This window comes from Dendrobates tinctorius, unplaced genomic scaffold (genome assembly GCF_039654945.1).
Source record: "Dendrobates tinctorius isolate UK_male_01 unplaced genomic scaffold, ASM3965494v1 ptg000097l, whole genome shotgun sequence".
Lineage (NCBI taxonomy): Eukaryota > Metazoa > Chordata > Amphibia > Anura > Dendrobatidae > Dendrobates > Dendrobates tinctorius.
Genome location: NW_027361765.1, coordinates 22,628,320 through 22,640,361, shown reverse-complemented (window position 1 = coordinate 22,640,361; position 12,042 = coordinate 22,628,320). Strand labels below are relative to the sequence as shown.

Genomic DNA, 12,042 nt, shown 5'->3' with positions numbered 1-12,042 from the left:
GTGATACACTGCGGGAGCGATTACCTCCTATCAGTGTATCGCCAGCGGACGGGTGACATCGACGTGGGACACTCGGTATTAAATGGACTACGGAAGACAGGGGGTATATGTTGGTTTATTATTTTTGATTGCTTACAGGTGATGTGGGCTTTGGGGATTAGGTGTTCGGTGAGTATGTATATTGTGATTATGTTAATGTTTTGATTTATTTTTACATTTGAACTCAGGAGCAGGATGATGAGACTATTCTCCCATCATCAGCTCATGCTGTTTCTGTTATATCTGACAGCAGACAAAGCCAAACGGGAGTAGTAGTCCCATCAGACGACACCTAAGTACAATCACTGTGGGCTGTTTGTCGCATGGGTACACACACACACACACACACACACAGACACCCGCAGACAGACACAGACAGACACAAACAGACACAGACAGACACACACATATTCTCCACTCACACATTCTCCACTCACACACTGTTCCTCTTTCTGACATTTCCTTTGACAATTCTGCAGCGTTTTTGGCAGCAATTCTGCAGCATATACACAGCAAATATGCACCAAATATGCAAGCCTTTTTACACCTGCGTCTTTGCGGCAGATTTGACTGACTCAATTGAAGTCTATGAGTCAAAAACGCTGCAGAAACGCAAAAAGAATTGACATACTGCTGAAAATGCTGCAAATACTGACGGAAATGTATGGATCACGTGTACAACACTTCAGGATTGTCATTGAATTACCTTGCTTTAGTATTCCATTGCATTTTTGAAGCATTTTTGAGTGTAAAAAAAGTGAAAATGCATCAAAAACGCATCGTGTGCACAAAGCTTTAATATACAAGCAACATCAGAACAGTGGCAACCTTGAATTTTATTACAAATTATGAAAGGGAGAGAGGTCCTAATATTGGTAGAGCAGCAGAAAGACAGACCTCTGCCACTATTTTAAGTCTGGCATAAAAAGCTTCCAGCATAATTAGTGTCAGGATTTGGGAAGCTAGCTAGCAGCAGCTCCCTTTTTTAGAGAAAAATATACCTGCCTGCAATCTCTGGTTCATGCTGTGCACGGCTTGGGCAGCATGGATCAGGTAACAGGTTCCCTTTAAATGCGGGCATGTATATGGACTTATTGCCTAGTTTAGCAATAGTTATAAATATGGCCGTGCTTGCAAGTACTCAGTGCAAGAGTCCAGAGGATCCCACTTTTGCAAAAGCACACTATGTTAAAGATAAATATGCAATAAAGTAAAAATGGTCTCCACCCTCTGTGTCCAAATACTACAGTTCCTCATTTAGACAGCAATTGACTTCATATTTCCTTGAAATGCACTAAAAGGAAGGATGTGGTTTAGAGTTAACACAAGCTGTCGGAATACATGTTTTAAACAAGGTATTATTAAAAATGACTGCCGTGAGAAAAGTTATAACTACTCTCGTACTCTACTTATTGTCTTCTCAAGAAAAGGGTAAGTTCCATGGAAAAATGGTTTATCGGGAATACAGTCTTATGTTAAGGCTTTAGTTCAGACTGTGCGCTAATGTACAAGCTCCGGCTGGTGCTGTATCTATAAAGATATTCTCCGCTAGAAATACCGCTTCATTGTAATACCTCTGCATATACACTATGTAATAGAACATGCCATCCTTTTTTATATTGTATTTACATTCATTCTGTATAAAATTCCCGGCATTTGTTAGTACAGAAAAGGTCTTATGCACCTCTGTGTTAACGCAAACAAGGCCGCGTACACACGTTGAATATTTTGTGAGTTTTTGTTACCTCGGTATCTGTAAGCCGAAACCAGGAGTGGGTACAAATGCAGAAGTGGTGACATGCTTCTTTTATACTTTCTTTGATCATTCCTCTCCTGGTTTTGGCTTACAAATACGTAGGTAATAAAACCAAATGTCCCTAAATTGTCGGATATGATAAACAAGATTTTGATTCATAAAACTTATGAATATTTCCATGCCTTAGCAAACAGTACTCTTGAATTTTTTTTTTTTAAAAAGGGAATTATGGGACAATTCCTATGCATAGTCTGATTCATTATAATTCTATTCTGTATGAAAAGGAGCCAGTAATATTAAGTTAATTATCTTAGGAAAGTAAATAATTTCTGTTTGTTATTATTGGTTATTTTTGTTATGGATGCACAAATCTGTATTTGTTAATTAAAGTGCATTTCGTATTTTATAGTAACATGTAAGGAAGAGCTACGCATTTAAGGTCTCCCTTCCCTTCATTATCCTTTCCTTTCCTACTGTCCCAATTACTCCCTATTAAAGAATTATTTACATCTATCTTTCTTCCCTCTCTTTTTCCATTCCTATTATATTTTTGTTAATATTACAAAATATAATAAAAATTACTGAAACACAAATACCAAGGTACAAAACTCACCAATCACTCAATGTGTGCACGTGGCTTTACGGCTCTGTGGAATGTTGTAATAAGACCGCAAATGTTACAGTAAATTATCATGTTGATTTATACTCAGTTACATTATCTCCTTTGGGCTGTGGCTTGCTACATTCTAAGATATGTTACTATAAGTATATAGAAATATTGATCAGTTACTGAGATGCAGAATTCAGACACTTTGTCCTCATTTGCCTATATGTCTCCATTGTTTTTTCAGCTTGATGAGTGTGCATTGTAAGCTGTGTTTTGCATTTTTTTGATTGACAACCCTAAAATATGTATCAAGTATGGATTTACAGTATATAACAGCATTGTTGCTAGAAATACAAAGCTGTCTTACGAAGCTCCATAAAACTGAATCTTTCCCAAACTAAACTTCTCCTGCTTCCTCCCTCTACTAGACTACCTATATCCAATATTGTAATTGTCTTGGGTGGTTCAACCATAACTCTCAAGTGGCACGCTCACTGTCTGTCTTAAGGTCATATTTGACTGAATTTTCCTTTATTCGCTGTATCTAATCACTCACTATCTCATGTTACCTGCATCTTAAAAACATCTCCAGAATCTGACATTTTCTCACCTTTAAAACTGCAAAAACAGTTAGGCTGGAGTCACACTTAACGTATAAAAATACGGACCGTATTGTACGGTCATAATATGCAGAAATGTTCCCTGAACAGTGATCCGTATGTCATCCGTTGTCAAGGTGTGGCCGCGTATTTTGCGCATGTAAGCATCTGTATGTAATCTGGATATATGTGGTGTTTTCCTGATGAAGGGGTGGTATTCACCAATTAAACCACTTCTTAACTGTTACTGTGTCTTGGAAATCTATTATTTGGGCAGCGCGGACTGGAATCCACATCCTTTTTTGAAGTGTCTGTATTGTTGGGTCATTGACCGACCTGTGGACCTGCGGCAGCCTCTCCTACATGTGCTTTGACTACCTAATACCAGGTGAGCAGCTTCCTACGTAAAAAGTGCTACCTTATTATCGGATAAGACCCTATTGCGTTTGGTGTCTCCCTTGCTTTTTCTCACAGTCTTCCACACAGCATAATGACCCCCAAAGCCCTCTACACAGTATAATTGTCCTCACAGCCCTCCACATAGAATGTCTTTCCACACAGTATAATACCCCACTGCAGAGTATAATGGCCCTTACAGCCCTTCATACAGTATAATTGCTCCCCCTTCAGCCCTGCATAGACTAAATTAACCTCCACAAACCTTCCACAGAGTAAATTGTACAGTATAATGCCTTCCACAATCTTTTACACAGTATAATGACCTCTGACAGTATAATGGTTCCCTATAGTCCACCATATAATACAACAGCCCCAACATAGTATAATTGCCAACACAGTCTCCCCATGTACAGTTAATGGTCTCCAAAGCTCCCTGCATTTTGTTTGCCTCACAGTATATTCTACACACACAGTATATTCCCTAAAAAATGTACTTGTTGATTTAAAAAAAAACAAAAAAACAACCCACATCTGCTCTTTCCCCACTGCATCGGTCTCTGCAGCGTGTGTTTTGAAACTCCACACACTGGGTGTGACGTAGTGACATCATTGTGCCTGCTGCACTGAGACTCAAAGTCCAGATGCAGAGTGAATGATGGAACAAGGAGCTGAAGGCTTTCCTGTTCCATCATTGTTTTCAACTGTATCTGCAGCCAGGATGCTGATACAGTTGGAAGCAGGGTCGGTTTGGGGTGTCTGGGGCCCACCAGGGGAATTGACTCTAGGGGCCCACCCTACAGCTATATGCCAATACCTGTCAGTCATTATCCCCATAATAGTGGAGCATGGGCTGTAAAACACAGACGCGGGGGTGGGATTCAAATTTTTAACAACACCCATTTTTTAAGCCACACCCATTTACACGCACCTTTTCCTCAAACATATACAAGTAGGGGCGCAGTCAAACAGTTGAAAAAAAATAAATTGGAATGAGATCAGAACAGTGCACAGTCTGGAGAGCGGCTCTCCTGACCCGAGTGTGACAGCTGCATATATTTCTATGCAGCTGACTCACTTGACTGCAGCCAGCAAGAAAAGAGAGAGTAGCCACTGAACCGGATCGTGGCTCTGGATCTCCCTGGTTCGGGGAACTGGCTGCTCCATTGAACCGGGGAGAACCGGTCGAATCACACCCCTGGGACTATACATGGCTGCCGAATACAGCTGTGGGGGGATTTGAAGACATTTATGGGGAATGATCGGCGTCTGGTCAGCAGGTAAATTAAAAATGCAGCTTCATGTGTCACTGATAATGCTCTGATCCGTTCTCACCATCCATCACATGCCAATGGTGCGCTAATGAGAGTGAGACTGAGAACCAAATAAAACTTTGTTTATCATGATTTGGTATGACAACCTGCTCTGTAAGGAAGGACAGGAGGCCACAAGCGTCATTGACCACACAACCAGTCAGAGAGCAGCTCTCATCTCCAAATCCACCCTGGGAAAATAAAAGCTGAGCTCTCATTGAATTTACATGACTACTGGTTGTCACCAGACCAGTATATAAATACACTATATACACAGGAGCCGCATCCGTGACCGCAGTGGCCCCTGTCTACACCGGTAGACACACTGACACATATACTGTGAGTCTGACACTGGTGAGGTGACCCGCGCTCTGTTCTCCTGATCACCGTGGCCTAGCTATGGCCCAGCAGGCCTATCCTAGCACTGAGAAGAGGATGCGCGCAATCCAACGGCGCACACTGATGATGTAACCGGTGAGGTCCGTAACCATCCAGCTCTGCCAGGCTAGAAGGCGTGGTTATGCTAGTTTAAGGGATGTCACGGTCATATCTAGGCTTGTGTTTGGGCCACAAATGGAGTAGTCAGTACTGATGCGGCCAGCATGAGAGGAGACTGAGAGAAGTTAGTGGCAGTACCCAGGGCCGGCTCCAGGTTTTCCTGGGCCCTGGGCGAAAGAGTCTCAGTGGGCCCCTTTAACACATACCACTATTCATGATGCACAGATACAGGAGAGAAATATACAGTAGGTATAGCACAATACCAATTAATTCACTTACTTCTTACATTACATGAGCTAAAGCTGTTGTAAATTCTACAATAAGTCAGAAACCGGCGAATCCTCACAGCACACAGGACAGAGTGACTGCAGACTTATTTTAGACCGGACAGTATAGTCCTCCATACAGTATTATGGGCACCGCACAGAGCTCCATACAGAATAATGAGCCCTATATATTGCTCCATACAGAATAATGAGCAACATATATTGCTCCATAAAGAATAATGAGTCCTAAATATTGCTCCATACAGAATAATGAGCCCATATATTGCTTCTTACAGCATTATGGGCACCACATAGTGCTCCATACAGATTAATGAGCCCTGTTATGAGCTCATTTTCTGCTCCACCAATTGAGAGTTCCCCTTCCATTCTCCCTCTGGTGGTGACGGGAGGTAGTGAGGTTGGTTTAAGTGGTAGTAATCTGCCACCTGATGAGGAAGATAATGATCGGATCTCTGGAGTATCAGACTGGATATAAGACAGCCGACGCCCTATCCTGTTGCTGGTGATTCAGTCTGCTTCTCAGGTCTAGGACTCAGCTCTGTTCCAGTCTTTCAGATAAGTTTGTTTTTTTGCTAATGTTCACACTTGCTCTTGTTGGTCTTTTCAGTTTTTTGTGTGGTCAGCCAGCCCGGCTAGGCTGTGCTGAATTTCCACTCTTATTTGCCAAATTGCCTTTTTTTTGTCCCTTGTTAGATTGGCCTCTTTTTGCTCTGTCTCAGAATATTTCAGAGTGCTGATATAGTAGGAGAAGTCTAGTGACTTCAGGGTTAATTTTGTTATCAGTTGTGTTGGACATTTTGTAGGGTTTTTTGGCAGACTGCAGACAGTGTCTTTCCTTTCCTGTCCTTTCTAGTTAGTCGGGCCCCATCGTTTGCTCAGCCTATTTTCCTGCCTTTGTGTGTGTTTTCATCTTGTTTCACCGTCAATACATGTGGGGGGCTGTCTTTCCTTTGGGATCTGCTCTGGGGCAGTTAGTTTTCCTCTTTTCCTGCTTTAGGCTTATGTAGCTCTCCGGTTGTGACGAGGCATCTAGGACCAACGTAGGAATGCTCCACAACTGCTACTAGTTGTGTGGTTAGAATCAGGGATCTGCAGTCTGCATAGTTACCAACCTCTTTGGTTTTCTGAGACTTAGCTTGTGTTGTTTTTTATTTTCTCCTCGGCTACCCGTTCATAACAGAAACAGAATCACCAGCCATACTGTAGATTCTAGGGTGCTCAAATGCAGGAAAAAAAAAGAAAAAAAAAAGTGTCAGAATTTTTTTTTCTTTTTTTTTTTATATATGCATTTTTTCCTCTTTTTCTCTGGTGCCGTAGGAGGATTTTTTCCTTAATGGAGATTAAGCAATTATTTGATCGTGTGGAGCAGCTCGCTGCTGAAGTGCAGGGAATTTCCACCTACCTCGCTCAATCACATGCTATTGAACCCAAAAATCCCCACTCCTGATGTGTTTTCTGGGGATCGGTCTAAATTCTTGAATTTTAAGAATAATTGTAAATTATTTCTTGCCTTGAAGCCTAACTCATCGGGAAGCTCTGCGCAGCAGGTTAAAATTGTCATCTCCTTGCTGCGCGGCGATCCCCAGAATTGGGCGTTTTCACTGACACCTGAAAATCCTATTCTGACTAATGTGGATGCATTTTTTCAGGCCTTGGGGTTGTTGTATGATGAACCTAATTTCGTTGATCAAGCTGAGAGAACCCTGTTGGCATTAAACCAGGGTCAGGATCCAGCAGAGTTATATTGTCAAAAATTCCAAAAGTGGGCGGTCCTTACTACATGGAATGATATTGCATTGGCAGCCCTCTTTCGGAAAGGTTTATCAGAGACCGTAAAAGATGTTATGGTGGGATTTCCTGTTCCCTCTGGTCTGGATGGCTCTATGGCATTAGCCATTCAAGTTGATCAGCGTTTACGTGAACATAAAAATACACGGGAGGCGCTGCCACCTTTTGAACAAATGTCTGAACCTATGCAATGTGATGTGGTTTTTGTCTAGGGCGCAACGTCGGGAATTTAGAAGGCGTAATAAGCTGTGTTTTTTCTGTGGAGACACCTCTCATACTATTTCTGTCTGCACTAAATGTGAGAAAGGTTTTGCACACACATTTGCTGTGGGCAGTATACAACCTAAGTTCCTTTTGGCAATTACTCTGATCTGTTCTTTGTCCACATTTTCCACTAAGGCTTTTGTGGATTCAGGAACAGCTCTAAATCTGGTGGATTTGGACTTTGCTAAACGTTGTGGTTTGTCCATGATGCCTCTGCAGACGCCTATTCCTTTGAGGGGTATTGATGCCACTCCTTTGGCGGAGAATAAACCTCAGTTTTGGACCCAGGTGATAATGCGAGTTGCCCCTGACCACCAGGAAAATTGTAAATTTTTGGTGCTGCCTAATTTGCATGACACTATTGTTCTGGGGTTCCCCTGGTTGCAAACTCATAACCCAGTTTTGGATTGGAAATCTGTGTCTGTGGTGAGTTGGGGTTGAATCATAGATTCATAGAATCGTAGAGTTGGAAGGTACCTCCTGGGCCATCTGGTCCAACCCCCTGCTCAAAGCAGGATTCGCTAAATCATCCCAGTCAGATGTCTGTCCAGCCTCTGTTTGAAGACTTCCATTGAAGGAGATCTCACCACTTCTCCTGGCAGCTTGTTCCACTCATTGATCACTCTAACTGTCAAAAAGTTTTTTCTAATATCTAATCTGTGTCTCCTCCCATTCAGTTTCATCCCATTGCTTCTAGTCTTTCCTTGTGCAAATGAGAATAAAGTTGATCCATCTACAATGTGACAGCCCTTTAGATATTTTTAGACAGCTATTAAGTCTCCTCTCAGTCTTCTCTTTTGCAAACTAAACATTCCCAAATCCTGCAACCTTTTCTCATAAGACAGGGTTTGCAGACCGGTCACCATTCTGGTCGCTCTTTTCTGAACTTGCTCCAGTTTGTTGATGTCTTTTTTAAAATGTGGTGCCCAAAACTGGACACAATATTCCAGATGAGGTCTGACCAAAGAGGAGTAGAGGGAAATAATGACTTCACATGATCTAGACTGTATGCTTCTGTTAATACATCCTAGAATTGTATTTGCCTTTTTTGCTGCTGCATCACACTGTTGACTCATATTCAGTCTGTGATCTATTAGTATACCCAAGTCTTTTTCACATGTGCTGTTGCTTAGCCCTATTCCTCCTATTCTGTATATGCTTTTTTCATTTTTATTGCCCAGATGTAGTACTTTGCATTTTTCCCTGTTAAAAACCATTCTGTTAGTTGCTGCCCACTTCTCCAGTTTATTTATATCTTTTTGAATCCTCTCTCTCTCTTCTCTAGTATTAGCTATCCCTCCTAGCTTTGTGTCATCAGCAAATTTAATCAGTTTACCCTCAATTCCTTCATCTAAATCGTTGATAAAGATGTTGAACAATACAGGGCCCAGGACAGAGCCCTGTGGTACCCCACTTGAGACATTCTTCCAACTGGATGTGCAGCCATTTACGACCACTCTTTGGGTCCGATCACTAAGCCAGTTATGAATCCACCTAACAGTTGCCTTGTCCATTCCATACTTAGTCATTTTTTCAATAAGGATTGTATGAGATACTTTGTCAAATGCTTTGCTGAAGTCAAGATATACTATATCTACAGCATTTCCTTGATCCACCCAATCAGTGATTCCGTCATAGAATGAAATTAAGTTAGTCTGACATGACTTATTAGTTACAAACCCATGCTGACTATGTTTAATCACTTCATTCTTATCCAGGTACTGACATACATGTTGTTTAATAATTTGTTCAAAGATCTTTCCTGGTATAGAAGTCAGACTCACCGGCCTATAGTTGCCTAGGTCCACCTTCTTCCCCTTTTTGAAGATAGGAACAACATTTGCTCTTCTCCAGTCTTCTGGGACTTCTCCTGTTCTCCAAGAATTTTCAAAGATTATGGAGAGGGGTTCAAAAATTTCTTCTGCTATCTCCTTCAGTACTCTGGGGTGTAATTCATCTGGACCTGGAGACTTGAATTAATTTAGGTTAGCTAAGTGTTTCCTCACTATCTTTCTGTTTATAGATATCCTGGATTCTTCTATTCCCTTAATAGGACAGTGAAGAACAGTTGATGCTACATTTCCTTTCTGAGAGAAAACAGATGCAAAATAGGAATTTAAAAGTTGTCAGTGTGTTCTTAGGGACGCTCCTGTTTTCTCCACCTCTCCTCAGTCTCATGATATTCCTAATTATCTGGCTGAATTCTCTGATGTATTTAGTGAGAGTAAGTCTGCGTCTTTGCCCCCTCATAGGAGTTATGACTGTGCAATTGAGTTGATGCCTGGGTGTAAATTTCCCAAGGGTCGGCTTTTTAACTTATCTGTACCCGAACATGATGCTATGCGATCCTATATTAAGGAGTCATTGGAGAAGGGTCATATTAGACCATCCTCGTCACCTATAGGTGCTGTTTTTTTTGTGGCCAAGAAAGATGGTTCATTAAGACCGTGTATTGATTATCGTTCCCTTAACAAGATGACGGTTAAATATCAGTACCCGTTACCTCTGATGTCTGATTTATTCTCCAGAGTTAAGAGTGCCTGCTGGTTTACTAAGCTTGACCTCAGGGGGGCGTATAATCTTATTCGCATCAAGCACGGGGATGAATGGAAGACGACGTTTAATACTCCAGAGGGACATTTTGAGTACCTGGTGATGCCTTTTGGGCTCTCCAATGCCCCTTCTGTCTTCCAGTCCTTTATGAATGATATTTTCAGAGACTTTGTGGATAAGTTTTTGATCAGCTATCTGGATGATATTTTGATCTTTTCTAATGATTGGGATTCCCATGTGGAACATGTACGGACTGTGTTTCGGATTTTGAGGGAGAATTCCATGCTTGTTAAGGGATCGAAATGTCTCTTTGGTGTACAGAGGATTTCATTTTTGGGATTTATCTTATCTCCATCGACTATTGAAATGGACTCGGCCAAGGTACAGGCCATTTATGATTGGGTTCAGCCTACTTCTTTGAAGGCTCTTCAGAAGTTTTTGGGTTTTGCTAATTTCTATCGTAAACTTATAGGTAATTTTTCCAGTATTGTCAAACCACTGACTGATCTGGCCAAGAAGGGAGCTGATGTGCTGAATTGGTCTCCTGATGCTGTCTCAGCATTTCAGGAGCCTAAGCGGAGGTTTACTTCAGCTCCAGGTTTACGGCAACCTGATGTCTCACTTCCATTTCAAGTGGAGGTAGACGCTTCTGAGATTGGTGCAGGAGCTGTTTTGTCCCAAAAAGGCCCTGTGACTTCTAAGATGAATCTCTGTGCCTTCTTTTCTCGAAAGTTCTCCCCATATGACGTAGGGAATTGGGAATTGTTGGCCATGAAATGGGCATTTGAGGAGTGGAGACATTGGTTGGAGGGAGCTAGACATCAATTTGTGGTCCTCACCGATCACAAGAATCTGACTTATCTGGAGTCGGCTAAACGCTTGAATCCTAGACAAGCTAGATGGGCCTTGTTTTTCACGCATTTTAATTTTGTGGTCTCTTTTCTTCCCGGCACTAAGAATGTTAAGGAAGACGCCCTTTCTAGGAGTTTCTTTGCTGATTCTCTTAATGTGACCGAGCCTACTACTATCCTAGGTGAGGTAGTTCTTTCTGCCATTTTGCCCGATTTGAGTCGCGCCCTGGAGGAATTTCAGGAGGATAAACCTGAACGTTGCCCTATGGGAAGATTGTATGTTCCGGACCAGTGGAGAAAGAGAGTGATGTCTGAAGTCCATTGCTCCGCATTGGCTGGTCATCCAGGTATTTTTGGTACCAGAGATTTGGTGAGTCGGTCATTTTGGTGGCCTGCCTTATCTCGTGATGTCAGGAATTTTGTACACTCCTGTGGAACTTGTTCTTGGTCTAAACCCTGTTCTCGTTCTAGTGGGTTGCTGATGCCCCTGCCGGTGCCCAAGAGGCCATGGACCCATATCTCAATGGATTTTATTTCTGATCTTCCTGTCTCTCAGAGAATGACTGTTATCTGGGTAATTTGTGATAGATTTTCGAAGCTGGTCCATCTTGTACCACTCCCAAAGTTGCCATCTTCCGCTGAGTTGGTACCCTTGTTTTTACAACAGGTGGTTCAGTTACACGGGATTCCTGAGAACATTGTGTCCGATAGAGGGGTCCAGTTTGTTTCCAGATTTTGGAAAGCCTTTTGTTCCAATCTGGGAATTCAGTTATCCTTCTCCTCCGCGTTTCATCCCCAGACCAATGGGCAGACTGAGAGAACAAACCAGACCTTGGAGTCTTATTTAAGATGTTTTATATCTGCTGATCAAGATGATTGGGTCTCATTTTTGCCCTTGGCCGAATTTGCGCTGAACAATAGAGCTGGTTCTGCCACCTTGATGTCACCCTTTTTCTGTAATTTTGGGTTTCATCCTTGATTCTCTTCAGGGCAAGTGGAATCTTCGTCCTGCCCAGGTGTGGACACTGTGGTTGTGAGAATGCAGCAGATATGGGACCAAGTGGTGGATAAATTGTCTCTCTCTCAGGAAA

The 12,042-nt window shown here is 42.1% G+C and overlaps 1 protein-coding gene across 2 annotated transcripts in view; it reads left to right on the top strand.

Annotated features, from left to right (window-relative positions):
- The first annotated feature begins 1,339 nt into the window (after positions 1–1,339).
- Positions 1,340–12,042, top strand: part of LOC141098936 (uncharacterized) — a 156,130-nt gene continuing 145,427 nt past the window's right edge. For both annotated transcript variants that reach the window (XM_073586954.1, XM_073586953.1), the window contains exon 1: positions 1,340–1,470. In XM_073586954.1, coding sequence (XP_073443055.1) covers positions 1,407–1,470 — 64 coding nt within the window. In that variant the 5' untranslated portion in view covers positions 1,340–1,406. The remainder of the gene's footprint in view (positions 1,471–12,042) is intronic.